This window comes from Podarcis tiliguerta (assembly GCF_965153285.1).
Source record: "Podarcis tiliguerta genome assembly, chromosome: 12".
NCBI lineage: Eukaryota > Metazoa > Chordata > Lepidosauria > Squamata > Lacertidae > Podarcis > Podarcis tiliguerta.
In genome coordinates, this window is record NC_139545.1 from 5,329,956 (window position 1) to 5,347,066 (window position 17,111).

General features: G+C 45.6%; 2 protein-coding genes across 5 annotated transcripts in view; one reads left to right on the forward strand and one right to left on the reverse strand.

The window, feature by feature from the left end:
* Window positions 1-1,719: 1,719 nt before the first annotated feature.
* Window positions 1,720-12,545, forward strand: SFRP4 (secreted frizzled related protein 4; the record flags this gene model as incomplete). Its single annotated transcript, XM_083407119.1, has 6 exons — window positions 1,720-2,170; window positions 3,192-3,275; window positions 3,373-3,438; window positions 5,900-6,098; window positions 9,461-9,524; window positions 10,368-12,545. 6 exons carry the CDS (start codon window positions 1,720-1,722, stop codon window positions 10,554-10,556), a joined length of 1,053 nt encoding a protein of 350 aa, XP_083263245.1. The 3' UTR covers window positions 10,557-12,545.
* A 3,991-nt stretch (window positions 12,546-16,536) lies between these two features.
* NME8 (NME/NM23 family member 8) overlaps window positions 16,537-17,111 on the reverse strand; it is a 28,404-nt gene continuing 27,829 nt past the window's right edge. For all 4 annotated transcript variants that reach the window (XM_083407071.1, XM_083407072.1, XM_083407069.1 and 1 more), the window contains one exon: window positions 16,537-16,853. In XM_083407071.1, coding sequence (XP_083263197.1) covers window positions 16,604-16,853 — 250 coding nt within the window. In that variant the 3' untranslated portion in view covers window positions 16,537-16,603. The remainder of the gene's footprint in view (window positions 16,854-17,111) is intronic.

Sequence of the window (17,111 nt, forward strand, 5' to 3'; positions counted from 1 at the left end):
TTGTCCAGTTGTAGCTAGGAGGAACAGCCATACGCACATGTATATGGACAGTCATGACAACAAACTCCAGCTTAGACTTTGCTTAGATGGAAAATATGCAGAACTGGTTTGACTAATGATCACAGTGAGACAGGAAAAAATGAATACATGTACTGTGGACCACTATAATAACCCTACCATCTCCACATCTGTGAGAAGTTTTCGTTTGTCAGTGCACTGGTGCTGTTCAGGCTCATGTCTCCAAAAGATAAAAATGGAACAGATTTTACTATTAGATTTTGCTCACTGCTAGTGCATCATCACTCTCCCGATCCGAAGGTTGGCGGTTCGAACCCCGCGACGGGGTGAGCCCCTGTTGCTTGGTCCCTGCTCCTGCCAACCTAGCAGTTCGAAAGCAGGTCAAAGTGCAAGTAGATAAATAGGTACCGCTCCGGCGGGAAGGTAAACGGCGTTTCCGTGCGCTGCTCTGGTTTGCCAGAAGCAGCTTAGTCATGCCGGCCACATGACCCGGAAGCTGTACGCCGGCTCCCTCAGCCAATAAAGTGAGATGAGCGCCGTAACCCCAGAGTCGGCCACGACTGGACCTAGTGGTCAGGGGTCCCTTTACCTTTACCTTTTACTTTTAACTATGGATCGCTATTATGACTCTATTCATGAAAAAGAGGACATGTCCTGGAAAAAGAGGACACTTGCACTGGCAGAGGAAGAGGAGTGTCCCCGGCAGCACAATCCTGGTGGGGTGCTATTGTGGCTGCCCCCCACCTACGCTAGGTGCCATGCCCCTGCAGGTGGCGCGCCACACCCCCAGGACGTGCACCAGCCTGGCCCCCACCAGCATGAAGCTCCAGCCCTGGACACATAGCAACCTAATGTGCCCAATGGTGTATAATTAGTGCAGGAATACCTAGGGGTATATCTATCTATACATGTATGTACATTCCCCTATATACTTGCTGTGGCTGGACAGCTCAGTCGGTGGAACATGAGAGTTAATCTCAGGGTTGTTGGTTCAAGGAAAAGGGTTCCTGAATTTCAGGGGGTTGGACTAGATGACCCTCCTGTTCCCTTCCATCTGTACAATTCTATCATTGTGTGGTCATCTATCTATCTATCTATCTATCTATCTATCTATCTATCTATCTGGGAGTAAGCTCCATTGCACTTCCATCTATGATTCTGTACGGCTTTCAGGCGCAGGAGGAGGGAAAATTTAAACCTTGCTTTTAATAAGCAGCAGCAGTAGCTAAGGTCCTTCGTCTGAATTTGTGGCCGTGGCGCAGAGGGAGAGATCCCGCTCGCCTCCTCCCTTTCCCTCTGCCACCCACCTTTCCCCAAATCTCTTTCCAGGATTTATTGCGCGCATCAAACCTCTCGCTGGGGGGAAACGAATCGCCGCTTGGAGACGCCCCGGGAGAAACGTGGAGCCGGCGATGATGTCGCTCCGGGATTAAAGGGAGCCGAGGCAAGTGATGTCAACGTGCGTGCCTGGGGAGAAGAGCGCCCCCATCTCCCCCCGGCCCGACGGACGGCCCCGAGCGAGCGACCCCGTTCGCGCGTCATCGGCGGCACCGCTTATAAGGAGGGTCCGGCCAAGTCCGCTTCTGCCTGCAACCTCCTGGCTCCGAGCTGCGCGCAGAGCAAGGCAGGGCTGGCACTCGGCTCCCTCGCCGCCTCTCCAAAGGAAAACCGACGGCGCGCCCTCCGCGAAACTCTCCGGCCATGGCGACGGTGGCTCTCTTGGCGTGGCTGGGGCTGGGGCTGGGGCGCGCCACGTCGGGGCTGCCCGGCTCCCCCTGCGAGCCGGTGCGCATCCCCATGTGCCGCCACATGCCCTGGAACATGACCCGCATGCCCAACCACCTGCACCACAGCACCCAGGAGAACGCCGTGCTGGCCATCGAGCAGTACCACGAGCTGGTGGCCGCCGGCTGCAGCCCGGTGCTCAGTTTCTTCCTGTGCGCCATGTACGCGCCCATCTGCGCCGTCGAGTTCCTGCACGACCCCATCAAGCCCTGCAAGGCGCTGTGCCAGCGCGCCCGAGACGGCTGCGAGCCCCTCATGAAGAGGTACAACCACAGCTGGCCCGAAGCCCTGGCCTGCCAAGACCTGCCCGTCTACGACCGAGGGGTCTGCATCGCTCCCGAGGCCATCGTCACGGATCTGCCGGAAGGTGAGGAGAGCAGAGCTACACGGGACGGGGCGGGCAGGAGGGCACGGACTTGTCTGCGCCCCGGACAAGGACGAGTCCATTGGAGGTTTGGAGGCAGAGGCTGGACGGCCGTCTGCCAGGGATGCTTCAGTGGAGATTTCTGCACTGGGGGTGAGACTAGATGAGCCTGGGGGTCCCATCCCGCTCTACCATTCTATGATCATATATATCTTTACCTGGGAGTAAGTTCGATGGCACTTAGGTCTGTGAGAGCCCCAGGCAGGCCTCCCAAATGAGGCCGGCGCACCCCAACCTCGTTGACGGAGCAAGATGCCCCCGCGATTTCGGTGGGACTTGGCTTTTCCCTTGGCGGCCTGATCCCGGGTAGCTTCCTCGGAAGCAAGCCTCCCCGCAGAGGAGGAAACGAGGCAGGTCAGATCTTCCATCGAGGTTGGGACGCCTTGCCAAAGGGGTCCCACCTGGACGCAAGTTCAGCCTCCCTCGGAAACAAGGGCAGCAGGCGCTCGCCGTTATTATTAATAATATTTATTTATGCCCCGTCTTTCCCCCCGACAGAGACTCAAGGCGGCTTACAGATTAAATGAGAACGGCTAAAAAGTGCAGCTAAAAACAAACAATTAAACTAATGGAATTAAAAGTATACGTATATATAAAAGATCTATTAAAAACACACAAGTAATTACAGTTTCAGAGGATTTTTTCCCAAGGAAACCCTCCAAGCGAGCTGGCACTTCTCAGTGCGACCCGGAGACTGAGCACATTTGCTCGGAGGGTAAATCCCATGGAAAGCGAAGGGGCTGACTTGGGAGTAAATGCGCTGGGGTTCAGCTTGCCAACGGGACGTGGGCGCTTTTCCGGGGTTTGAGAAGTTGTCAGACCATCTTTCCCCGATGAGGATATATTTTCTAAAAATTAAAGGAAAATCCCTCTCCTTTCCCCCCATCAAATTTCTAATTGCTCCCGGGTTTTTTTTTTCCTGTTTTTTCTTTCCCATTTCCATTTTGGGTGTTCCCTCCTGAAGAAGACGTGAAGTGGATCGATTTATCTGACGACGTGATGGTCCACGAAAAGCCTCTGTTTCCCGAGTGCAAGCCCTCAAGCCACGGTGAGCGCCTTTTTCTAAGATCGGACACGATCAGCTCGCCGAATATGTGTATTTCCATTATATATATGTATATTTTTCTGTTTTGCTTTCAATGCAGAGCGCTGCAAGTGCAAGAAGGTCAAGCCCACCCTGGCGACGTATCTGACCAAGAACTACTCTTACGGTGAGTCAGTCGGCAACACTTTATTTCTATTCAAAAAGTGAAAAGTTGCTGCGTTATTCTTTCTCCCATCTCGTGGCTGGTTTCGTATCATCGGGATCTCCCTTTTTGGCCCTTTTCGTTCAGCGGACTTCGGTTCTTCGAGAAATCTGATCCCTTTAATTATCCGAGTTCAGAAAAAAATATACATATAAAAGACACGATTCAAAACGAATCGTGGCAGCGATTTTATCGTTGCTTCTTTCCTCCAGAACTTTGGGTTTTCTCCGACATCAGAACCAGCCTTCAGTGGTTTTTGAAGACACCGAGATTTACCGAAATGCATGTTATTTCTTCTTAAAGGGAAAGAAAGAAGAGAGAATGAAATAACTTATTTCTTAGATCCAAATCACTTGGGATTGCGACGAAACAGACTTTGGGGGTCTCAGCTGGACAAGGCACAAAAGTGTCGCTTAAAAAACAACAACCGGATAAGACACCGTGTTTCTCAAATAATAGTAATACTTCTGGTTTAATACCTAAGAGAAAGGATATTTGGGTGCATTCCTGAATAAGCTAGATGCCAGTGAAATCTAAGCATTTTACAGCTCCATGTTTAATATTGGAAAACTCAGTGGTTGTGAGTATGCCCCATTGAACTCAACGGTATTTACTTCTGAGTAAACATGCACAGATTCAAGGTGTAAGTCCCATCACACTGAAGGGAATAAAAACTCAATCATAACTATGTTCAGTAAACATTAGCTTTCTAAAAAAAATTTGCATAGAATTGTGGGCAAAAAGTATTCATTGGAGCTTACTCTCAAGTAAGTTGTATAGGACTGCAGAAACCACCTCCCCCCCAAAAAAATATAATCATATATCTTATGTCCAGATATGATCTTGCAGAGATGAAAACTCAGCTGAGTTCTGCTGAAATCAACAGCAGGATAAAAACACCCCCTGTGTTAAAATGCCAAATACCTGCTTTATAAATTCAGATGATTAAGTTAGCAGGGCATTATTTTAGGGAGGGTAAAAATAAATGAATCCATACACAGGACAAATACACTGGATAAATCTCACTAGAAATCTATTATAAATTGATCATGTGAAATGTGTTTGTACTGACAAATGGAATGTGTTTCAATGCAAAATTAGTGCTAATATCCAGATTTTAAAGCCATTGTTGTTTTTGACAATATCCAGAGTACAAGGTTCTGTGGGGAAATAAAAGATTGCCTGCCTTTGTGTTTACATTTTTTGTGGAAGCGCAGGAGAAGGGACAGGAATGGGATGAGAAAGGAGATGTTGAAAAGACTGGATTAACAAGACTGGTATCAAAATTGTATCATTTGTTCTTCCTATACCTGTGGCACTTTTCAACAATTATGAGCAACCCTATGCATGCCTACTCAAAATAAGCCCGCTGAATTCAATGAGACCTACTACTGGGAAGGTCTGTATAGGATTGCGCCGTTGGTCCCCAAAGTGGTTATTAGCTATTCTGAATAGAATACTAAAGCACGGTCCCTTCCAAATCTACAGTGTTATGATTTGATGATTCCAAAGAGTCAGCAGGCTTCAGCACATGTCTCACTTATTGGTCCAGGAATGGTAGCCGTAGGTCTGATGTTTATCTAAGCATGCGTCAGAATGTATGTCTCAAAGGTAGACACTGCTGTTCATTTGAATGAACATGGACCTCCACATTCTGGTACAATGCCACCCATAAATGCATGGCAAACATGAGACAGGATGGAGCACAGAAGGCCAGATAAAAGTTCATTGTTTAAGCTGACCTTCTAAAAGATCTGTGAGAATGGATTTGGTAGGCTTCTTTTCAAAGGCAATTCCACAAAGGAGAAGCCACCACCAAGAAAGCCCTGTTCCTGGTTAACGATAACCTTGTCTCCCTAGGTAATGGGATTCACAATAGGGCTTCAACGCTTGATCTCAGCTCTCAGGGGAGGTAGGAATCCTACTCAGGCAGGCAGCCCTCAAATATCCTAGGCACAGGGCATTTAGGAACTGAAAACCAGTCATTTGCACACCAGTCTCCTATTCTTTCTCACTGGTGTAATCATTTGAAATCAGTAGAATGAGCTGTGGGCAGAAGCAAGCAAGAAAATAAAAATAAATGCATCTCTACATACATTTATGTGTGTGTGTTTATGTGCCTAAATAAAGTGTCATCTCAACTTCCATCAACTTTTGCCTAAAGCAAAAAATACTCCTTCCTGTACCATATTTCAGAGATGTTTTTAAAAGGTTTTATAATTTCAGAGATGGTACATGCAGGCTTGCAGCGAGAGATCCGAAGGCTGTTGAAGCAGGAACAAGTCTCACAATTCAGTGGGACTTACTCTGTAGCAAATGTGCCGCTTGCAGTGGAACTTAGGAAGACTGGATTCTGAGTAACCATATATAGGATCGGCTGTTAGCTAAGTGGCATTATGGTTTACCTTTGCTTTATGTGTTGCAGTTATTCGTGCTAAAGTCAAGAGCTTAGAGAGAGGAGGCTGCAACGAAATCACCACAATGGTTGACGTGAAAGACGTCTTGAAATCTTCAACTCCTGTTCCCCATTCTCTTATGCCTCTGCATACAAATTCCTCCTGCCAGTGTCCCCCTCTTCTACCAAACCAAGATGTCCTCATTATGTGTTATGAGTGGCGCTCAAGGTAAGCAAGGATCAGGGGGCAAGAAACCGCTGCCAAGATGCCTGCTTTAACATGTTTTATTTGCATTTTTGGCAAACCCAACAAACAACACCCTTTGACATGCATGGAGCGGCCTCATCCCTTGAAAAACATAAGAATGCCCCCTGAGGGCAGGGCAGCTCCACAGATGCACCCGAGGGCCTTTGGGTGCCACGGCTGAAGTGGTGGACATGGTTTGGTGGTGGTCCTGCCAGCGAAATGCTCAGCCCAGCCACATCAACATCTGCCACCACCACCACCTTTGTCAGGTAAGCAGCAGAGATGCTGCCATGGAACACTACCAAAGAATGCCTAGGGCCGTGGTGGCCAAACTTGGCCCTTCAGCTGTTTTGGGACTACAATTCCCATCATCCCTGACCACTGGTCCTGGCGTAGGGGGTTGGTACTGTCACCCTCCAGCATGTGCTGCCTGAGGCAGCTGCCTCATTTTGCCTCATGGTAGGGCTGGCCTTGGAGGGACGCGGGTGGTGCTGTGGTCTAAACCACTGAGCCTTGGGCTTGCTGATTGGAAGGTCGGCGGTTTGAATCCCCATGACGGGGTGAGCTTCCGTTGCTCAGTCCTAGCTCCTGCCAACCCAGCAATTCAAAAGCACGCCAAAGTGCAAGTAGATAAATAGGTACCACTCCGGCGGGAAGGTAAACGGCGTTTCCGTGCGCTACTCTGGTTTTGCCAGAAGCGGCTTAATCATGCCAGCCACATGACCCGGAAAAACTGTCTGCGGACAAACGCCGGCTCCCTTGGCCTGTAAAGCGAGATGAGCGCCGCAACCCCAGAGTCATCTGCGACTGGACGTAACTGTCAGGGGTCCTTTACCTTTACTTGAGCCGATGACTAAAATCCACTTTATCCTACCAGTGTGTAGGGTTGCATGATGCACTGAACTCCACAAGAAGAAGAAGAAGAAGAGTTTGGATTTGATATCCCACTTTATCACTACCTGAAGGAGTCTCAAAGCGGCTAACATTCTCCTTTCCCTTCCTCCCCTTCAAGGGAAGGGTGGGGTAGAAATAGAATTAGTAATAATATGGTGGGATAGCTCAGTCGGTGGAGCATGAGACTCTTAACCTCAGGGCTGTGGGTTCAAGCCCTGTGTTGGGCAAAAATATTTCTGTATTGCAGGGGGTTGGACTAGATGACCCTCGGGTCCCTTCCAGCTCTGTGATTCTTTGATTCCAAATCTGAGCTCTTATATACATAGGAGGGATTGTATCAAGGATTTCATAGAATTATAGATTTGTAAGGGTCATCTAGTGCAGCCCCCATCCAGTTTGAAACCATACTGGGCCCTGCTTAGCTTTGCAAAACACTGGGATAGGAAGCCAAGAGAAGATGGATAGAAAACACTTAAGCAAAGGTAGACTTCCTACGTTTTGATTCTGGAGATGGTGGTGGGAATGACCAGTGCTTTTTTCCAGGGGGTGCTTAAGGGTACATAGTACCGGCACCCAGTGGCGTAGCGTGGGTTGTCAGCACCCGGGGCAAGGCAAGTAATTTGCACCCCCTAACCCGTGGATTTGCGCCCCCTAACCCTAACCCCCAGATGTTGCACCCGGTGCGGCCGCCCCCCTGCACCCCCCACGCTACGCCACTGCTGGCACCTCTCTTTGTTGTTGTAAAAAGGGGTGGCAGTTACCGTAACAACTTCATGCTGAGTCCTGACACCTCTTTTTCTAGGTGGAAAAATGCCCTGTTCTTGACTAATCTTGAGTTATTTGAGAATGCCAACCCATCAGTGTGAAGGCTTTCAAAATTAAGCTGAGGAATGGGAAAAGATTAGAAAGAATTCTGTTTTTCATGGAACAAGTTTGCCAGTGATGTTTTTAAAGGTCATTGAGGTTTTAATTTTATATGCTTTGTTAAAGGATCTGAAAAAGAAAGCAAAAACAAAATATTGTGTTTCTCATTTGAACTTAGCCATATGTAAACAGGGTTTGAGTTACAGTGGCTTCTTTAAAATGTTAGAAGTAACAGTCTCTTGCTTGGAAAAGTGCTGAAGGAAATACCACATTTTTGTTTCTAGCAGTTTCCCCCTTTTCTGATTATACAGTATTTCAGGCCTCAGCCTTGGATTCAAAGACGCAGAAGTCTCACATTTGACTGGGGTCACAACAGCAAAACTCATCACAAACTCTCAGACTGATACAGTGCAGGGCGAAAGGGTGTCTACCACATGTGTTGCAGAGCAGAAAATAATAATAATTCTAAAACAAAACATTTTATCTAACAATGAACTGACACCCACATATGCCAGCACAAAGTCTGTGCAAGTCATATCTTGGATCTTTTAAACAGCCGCTCTGCCAGCCCAGATAGATCTTGTGTTGTAAGATTACTTCATGTGGATTGTGCCCTCTGTTTTAACACCACACATAAAAAATTGGCACTGACTCTCTTTTACTGCATAGACGGAGAAGTCATCCGTAATCATTCTCCAGGAAACCTGGATGCTTTGGCTAGATTCTTGAGATTCATTTCAAGTTTGACTCTTCTACTGTTTGTCGAGTCCAGTCCAAAATGAATCTCCGAAGTCATTGCACCAGACTGGGCCCTATCTAGAGCTTAATGTGGCCTTAATCTTAAAATAAATAAACTTCCTGCAGACCATTTCTGGAATAGATTTGTGAGGAAGGTGCCTATCCTTACAGCAAAGCAATGTATTTTAAATTATTTTATATGTTACTATAAACATGATGATATCAAATAATCAGTAAGATTCTTCTGGAATCAATAAGAAAATAAAGAGATTTGTATCTTGTAGCAGTTAATTTAGACAACCATCAGTATTTTTATTTAACCTTTTCATCTACAATGTATTTGCTAATGAGAATATTGATAAAAGGCAACTAAATCAAATATTGTGGGCAAAGTCCAGAGAAGTTAAGAATGCATATGACTGCAGACCTAGACATGCTTAGATGTGAATAAGTCCCCACTGAACTCAAAGGGACTTACTTTTTAGTAGACAGACAAGGAATTGCACTATGAATTCGTCTGGGCGGGAGCCAGCTATGTTTTACTCAGAGCAGGCCCATGGAAACAACTACATTTGGCCCATTAAATTCAATAGATTTACTGTGAGTAAAAATCAGTTGAAATCCATCCATTGATTTCTGTGAAGAAACTGAACCCACTGAATTCAGTCGGGCTTCCTCCCAGGTAGGAGGGTATAGGATTTCAGTCTTAGACACATCTTCCCCACCGAAATAAACGAAACTTAGAAGTGCTTGATTTTGATTGAAATGAGCCCAGCATTTTAAAAATTCTATATTCAGGAAATGATATTTCTTTTGTGCCCTTCTTGATTCTACAATTAACGTTTCAGGCTAATGCTTCTTGATGGATGCTCAGTTGAAAAATGGAAGGATCCGCTGAGCAAACGATTTAAGGTAAGACCACCTGAGGCTTCTCAATATTTTATCTTCAAAAAATAGGATGCACTGCCTCACCGCACTCTTCAACAGCTATACTCTAAAAACCATAGCCAGCAGTCATCAGGAAAGTGGGGTGGTATGGAGAGGTATATGTATTGTGGGGGTATACAGTCTCAATAAAACATTTTGTCCATCTTCCTCAGTGAGCTTAGAGTATCAAAAATAAAATAAAAACATGGGGATTTTAGGGGAAAAAACCATGTGCCCATTTTCAACACTGGATGCAGCTATTGTTGTGGATGGTACAATTAAGAACATATATACAAGAAGCTGCATCAAGAAGCATATTAACATAAACCCTGTCTGTATATAAACAAGTTGCTCTGGTATGAACCCAACCCTGCAGTTTCCCTTCTGCACCGCAAGATTTCAGGAGGATATTATTGTATTGCAATGACCACTTCCTTGGCAGGCTTGTCAAAACCCTTTTCCAAACGGTTCCAGGGAATTTTGGTCTTCCACTGTTTGCCTTGCTGGAAATTCCCTCTGAGGCTTCTTTCCTCGCACTTTACAAAACATGAGAAAAAAGCCAAGTTGGCTTCTGGTGGAGAGATAAGCTTTTAGAAATAAGTACGTACTGCATTTCATGGCTCTTTCTTCCTCATGCTAGATGGAGACAGGGGCATCATCAGGACTGGGTCCCAGATCTCCAGCCTTAATACAAAAAAATTACAGTCTTTACAGGCTGGCTTTATTTCTGAAAGTGAGCCTGAATTTTCAGTTCTACCTCTAAATTAGGATATAAGTATGTGACTCCCAACTCCCCCTCACCCGCTTTCTTAATTTACGTTTTCCTAGAGATGGGAACAGCGACTCCAAGAACAGAAGCAACGGGCAGGTCCAAATAAAAACCAGAATGCTAGAAACTCCGGGCGCAGTGGGATGCCAAAGCAAAACCTGAAGAACGCCAACCCAGCGCTCACTAGTCCCAAGAAAATCAACAAGCTCAGAAGCGATCAGAAAGAAATCAGCCCCAAAAACATATGAATTTTCCCAGAAGCTGATTTGGGTGTGTTTCCTGAACTCATCGACTTAAATGTTCAGTGTTGTATTTCAAACAGACATCCTTTGAACAATTTACTTTTACAGGATTTTTTAAAGCTGCAGATATAGCTTTGCATTAACATGTGGTGGGTTGAAAAGCAAGTGATTTGGGGTATGCTTAGCACAACCAGTCGTAGTTTACCAGTTTGCATCTGGAGAGCATCCTGTGATTTAATTGTGTGTAGTGGAAATTTGTCTACGTGCTATTAAGGCTGGCTTTGCACATTTTACATTGGGGGCAGCCACTATAATTCACATTTCCATAGTTGAGCCCCACCAGGGGAATATCACTCAGTCATCCTGATTCCTTGTAAGAATTCTAGCAAAAGAATTCTAGTAAAATGTTCCTCTTTCTCTGGTGTTCTGCAGAAGTGTGTGAGAGCATACAAAGGCTTTTCTGAACCACCATCGCTCCTGGCTAGCCTTCTTTGTCATCAGATTTTGTAACATACTAAATCAAACTTCTCCTTTGGACCAGCTTTTGTTGTAATGTTTAATTTTGCAGTACTTAAAAACCAGTACCTTTTTGGGGCGTGTGTGTGGAAAGTTTAGGAATAATTGGTGGTATTTAATACTAGTCCTACTCAGAGTAGACCCACTGACGTTAAAGGACTTGACTAACTTAGGTTCATTAATTTCAATGGCTCTACTCTGAACAAGACTTAGTTGGAAACCACCCGATATCTACATATTTATGGCATGTTGTTTTACTATGAACAGAGATTCCTAAAACAGAGTGAGCAACAATTCCATTGTGGGGTTCTGAGATATTGTTTTTAAAAATTAGAGAACTAAGAATGTTTTAAATGTTACTAGCATTTTGATCGGAAACATATCTGCCCTAATCGGGAAACCACCCTCCATTTAGAGCTGCATGTGGATCTCTTCCACTTTTGAAACGCCTCCTTTGTTTAAATGGCCAGTTAGCAAGCACCTGCCATTGTGTGCATGGATGAGGGGGAAGGTAGCTGAAACGGACAGGAAGTTTTGGAAAGAAGGGAAATCTTTTGATCCACCAGATCTCCTGTGCCCATAAATTATCCCTAGATCAGTGCTATTACCTGCAGAAAGATTGGCAACTACAGGATTTTCTCGTTTCTCTCTAAAACAGGAGTTTGCTGCCACCCTCACTATTCCTGTACCCATTGCACGGTATGAGAAGCTGCAACCGAACCCTCCATCTCATCCAATTTCTTGCAGCAGGTACCGAAGGCTGCCATTCATGCCTGGTGATCGAGATTCAATAGCTTTATTGAGAAACAGACTCAGGCTTGGTTTGAGTTTCTTTGCCTTTTGTCTAAGTACCTAAGACAATGGCCCATGTAGTCCAATATCCGGTGTTCACAGTGCCCAACCAGTTGCCTGTGGGAAACCCACAGGTTGGCCCCCAAAGTCCAAGAGCACCCTCCCCTCCTGTGGTTTCCAGCACCAAAGCATACTGTCTGATCATGGAGGCAGAGGATAGCTGCCATGGCTAGTAGCCAGGAATATCATCCACGAATTTGTCTAATCCTCTTTTAGCATCATCCAAGTTGGCAGCCATCACAGCCTGTATCTGACAGTGGGATTCAGCTGTGCATGCGGTTTTCTGGATTGTGGCCCCACCATATTTAAGTTAGTTCCACTGGTTCTACATTATGTATATAAGCCAGAGACGAAAGGTCACCCATTGTGCATTTTCGCTCATAGTTGCACTCCAGGGTAATTGGCAATAGGCTATCCATGTTTTTTAACACTGGGCAGTTTGAAAAAGGTAATTTGCGTTTTCATTAATGGGACGTTTTGGAGTGCAAAGGTAAACAAAATAGCTGGCTGTGCATGCTGGTATGTTAGGATCTCACGGAGCTGGGCCAATGTGTTTAGTGTCTGTAAGTCTTTAGTCAAAGCAATCTTTTTACAGGGAGAATTTTTTAAATCTCTTGCACCTTAATTTTAAACACATTCATCTGTAAGAGGTACATACCTCACAATGTTTTTTTCTTTTCTATTCTATTGTTTTCTATTAGTAAGGAAATACTGATTTCCTTTTGCTTTGTCAGATTCTGCAAGCTTTTATATAGGTTGCCCAAAATGCTGATTGGCTCACAGCTGGCCATGCACAACTTTGATTGGCCGTTGGCTGTGATCTCACCTTCCCCTGTCCCAGATTAGTTTGCATTTTTTGGATGGATTGGGATGTTTTTTACACCCACAAAGGTACCACATGAACTTTCATGTGTTTATCCATTTGTTTGTCACCCTGTTGCTGTTTCTTAAAGCAAAATCCATTTGTAAAAGTGCTCTGGGCAGGTTCCGCAGCTGAAAGCCAGTCTCCTGCAAGCTGCCTCTGCTCCATATCCACCGTCATCCTGGAGACAGAGTAAGTTTTTGACTGCACTTGTTAAGTGTAGCAGCATCTGTTTCTTAAGTGTTTCAGTGTACACTATTTTAAGTACTACCGTAGCTCTGATACTTCTTCTTAATAAACCAAATGGGTTGCCTGAAACTTCTGCAATGATTTGCAACACTGCTAGTTTTCTGCTATTTCATTTCTGTGAAAATAAAATCTCTTCTTTTCTTTTCTTTTTTTGAAAAAAATTAAAGGGCGGGGGGATGTAAAATAATTGCCAGCATAGAATTTGCACCTTTTCTTTATAATGTAAGTGACCATGAATGACATTCCGCTGTATGAGTCAATAAATGTGTTAATAGTCAAATACATTTGACTACTGTATTTTTATTTAAGGTTTGAAATGTCACTCTACAAAAACAGCTTAATTCTTTAAAGCTTGTCTTCCCCAGCAGTGCAGCATTGGATTCAGAGGCACCCTAAGCGCCATCCTTGGAGGGATGCGGGTGGCGCTGTGGTCTAAACCACTGAGCCTCTTGGGCTTGGTGATCGGAAGGTGGGCGGTTCGAATCCCCACAATGGAGTGAGCTCCCATTGCTCTGTCCCAGCTCCTGCCAACTTAGCAGTTCGAAAGCACACCAGCGCGAGTAGATAAATAGGCACCGCTGTGGCGGGAAGGTGAACAGTGTTTCCGTGTGCTCTGGCTTCCATCACAGTGTCCCACTGTGCCAGAAGCGGTTTAGTCATGCTGGGCAAATGACCTGGAAAGCTGTCTGTGGACAAACGCCAGCCTCAGCCTGAAGCGAGATGAGCGCCACAACCCCATAGTTGCCTTTGACTGGACTTAATCTGTCCAGGGGTCCTTTACCTTTACCTTAAGAGCCATCCTCGTGTCTCTCTCTTTCCCCTCCAGCCTGCCTGCATGGTTAGCTGCCCTTCCATCCCACATGGGAGTTCTGTCCACTTCCTCCTTTTCTTCCCCAGAATGATTTTCAGGAAACAAGCCCTCCCCTTCCGCTTCCAGCATCCCCCAATCCATTGGTGGTGTTTGCCCGTTCTTTTGAAAATGTCAGTACAGGGGGAGGAGAAAGAGTTAATAGGTAGACCAATAGAAAACCAGAGGCAGAGCCTACCTGTTTATAAAAACAGCATTTCGAATGCATTTAAAGTTTATTTGTGTTTGCAATAAACTACACTTCATTGTTAACTTGAGAACCCGACTAAGTGATTTACCGGGGAGGACCTGGTTGGTGACAGCAGATTAGTGGTGTATGGGTCAATAGTCCATGAGACCAGGGGCTCCATATGAACACCACACCATCGCCCTGGCAACCTCTGTTTCTTGAGCCAATTGCAAAAGGCCCCCATTGCTTATATCAGGCCAAGGGTAATCCTGCTCTAGTAGCCAATGGGCAGAGGGTCTGATGTTTTGCAGATGGCTTACCATTATCAAACAACCCAGGCCATTTCAGCCTCTTGTTTCTTCCGTGACCCACCCCCAGCGAGCCATCACCAGGCTGACCTCAGGAGGAAAGTAGGCGATATTATTTCCAGCCCTTGCTAAATTCATGAATTTATGAGTTTGCTCAAATTCTAACCCTTCACTGAATGTAGGGATTATGGGGTGTCTGCCCCCTTTGGGCACAGCCAGCGGGTGCAGGGGGCAGCTGCCCCCCTAAATCAAGTAAACAAAAAAAAAAATACATAACTAACTGACCAATCACATCACAGGTAACTCAGTTCTGCCCCCAACATAAAGTCTGCCCCCTAACATAAATCCTGGCTATGCCCATGTGCCCCCCCCAAAAAACTCATAGCAATATACTTTTAAACAAAACCTAACTGAGTACCTGACACTTGTGTCTTAAATTTGTATCCAACTTTTCCTTCAAGGAGCTACACAGGAATCATCCCATTTCTGAGGGCCTTCTGGCAATTCCCTCACTGTGAGATGTGAGGTTACAGGGAACCAGGCAGAGGGCCTTCTTGGTGGTGGCACCCACCCTGTGGAATGCCCTCCCTTCAGATGTCAAGGAAATAAAGAACTATCTGACTTTTAGAAGACATCTGAAGGTAGCCCTGTTTAGGGAAGTTTTTAATGTTTGATGTATTTATCATGTTTTTAATATTCTGCTGGTAGCTGCCCAGAGTGACTGAGGAAACCCAGCCAGATGGGCAGCGTACAAACAAACAAACAATTATTATTATTTCATGCTCACATCCACCATGAAAAATAGGTGGATCAAAATAGCTCCTTGGTAGAGCAGGTACTGGAATCCAAGTCTCTGGAGTGATGCCCCCTTGTCTAGAAATGGGCTGGTTGCTTTAGTGTGGATTTTGGAATTTTCCTTATGAGCCAACACTCATTTTGTAGGAGTGTTCAAGGCACACATATTCCGCCTTCCTGCAAAAGGCAAAGGGAGCCAATGTTGGCCCATAAAGCCTCTCCTCCTCCCAGAGGGGAGGGATTGTGATCAGGAGCTGTTCCCGCGCTTTGCAGGGGGCGTTCCGGCCCCTGCTTGTCGTCACTGCTGCCGCGCCACACTCCCCGGTCAGCCTGCCAATCGAAGGGAGGCTCGGGGGCAGGGTTTAGCCGCTCAAATGCGGCCACTGCAGCTTCTTCCCCTCATTGCGCTCCTGGGTTTGCTCGGGTGGTGGTTAGGCATTGGAATATGTTGTGGGTGTATGGAAGGGCAGGGTGTGGCCATTGCCTACCCCTTTACTTTATGGGTATTCTGTTAAAGGAATCCGGCAGTCGTGGATCCTGTCCGATGCCCTGCTGGTGGCTAGGGCCATGGAACGACCCCCGGTGACATCAGGGGGAGCTTGCAGTTGTATCAGCATCAACAGGCTCCCCCTACGGGTGGTTAACCCTTCTTGGTTAACCCCTCCCTGAGGGGGTAGAGTCAAGCTCTGCTGTTTATGCAATGCCTAAGCCAATACCCCTCACATGCTGTAATCAAAAAAGTTGTGGCCTTTTTTAGCCCATTAACCTAATATACTGCGTCCATGTGTCTTTCTTATCCTCACGCGGGTGGGGGTTCCTCGAATCACAAATGTGAGCCTGAGCCTGAAAATGGGAATCAATGAAGAGGTGCAGGGTCGGGACAGCACCAGTATAACAGCATCATGCCATTCACCAAGTATCCCTATATGTTACTGAGGAATGAGGAGTTGTCCAATGACTGGGTTTTTTGGTAGCAACCTTGTGTCTGCTATAAGCAACTTGTTCTGCCCTTGAGAGACAGAGGTTTTTTTTAAAAAGAATCAAATACCCTTTTTGCTTAATTTTATATTACTGAACTAAGTTGTGGGGTAGAAAGTGCCAGATGTATTTCTCACCAACGCAGCCATATACAAACTCTCAGAAGTAATAGCTTCCTAAAACGTGTAATCATCAATAGGTGTAAAAGCTGTTAGTGGCATATTATGCAATTATTTTGCAATATTACATCACTCTGCTAGGGTGTTATGTAGCCCCCATCAGAGGATGCAATTTCCTCCTTGAAGCCAAAGGCAAGATTTCCACTGCTATCAGTGTGGAACAGTTGCACGTTGCAATATTGACTAGTAACACAATGCTAATCAGAAAAAGACAAGTCTAACTCATTTATTAGTTATGGCATATATTGCAAATAAAAAAATCACCTTGACCATTCTACTAGACATAGACATATTTGTGTTTTAGGTCCTCTAGATCAATATCTCCAAAGACAAAATTAATGCTCTGCACAGCATGTTCCACATTAGACGATCCGTGAACAGCGTTGCGCAAAATATCTTTTGCAAATTTAGCCCGTAATGAGGTGGGATGAGTTTCTTTTGCTTGTTCTGGGTCTGTCGGTCCCATTAATTGCCGCCATTCCTCCACAGCATTTTCTTTGGTCAGAATCATCACCATTGAGGGGCCACTGGAAAAACAAAGGCATTCAAAGATTTATGTTACGCTAACAATCTGATTCTGTAGCTGCTGGTGTTGACATAACTAGCAGGACATTCTGCACAAGATGAGCAAGGCATGTTCATATCAGAATGCTGCCTATGATAATATATAAGAGGTATATGTTTATCCTAAAGCAGCACAGTCCATGGTATCCAAATTACGCATGGGATATAGGTGAGGCAGTTTTCACTCATTTTTGCAGTTATGTACCAGTGATCTACCCATT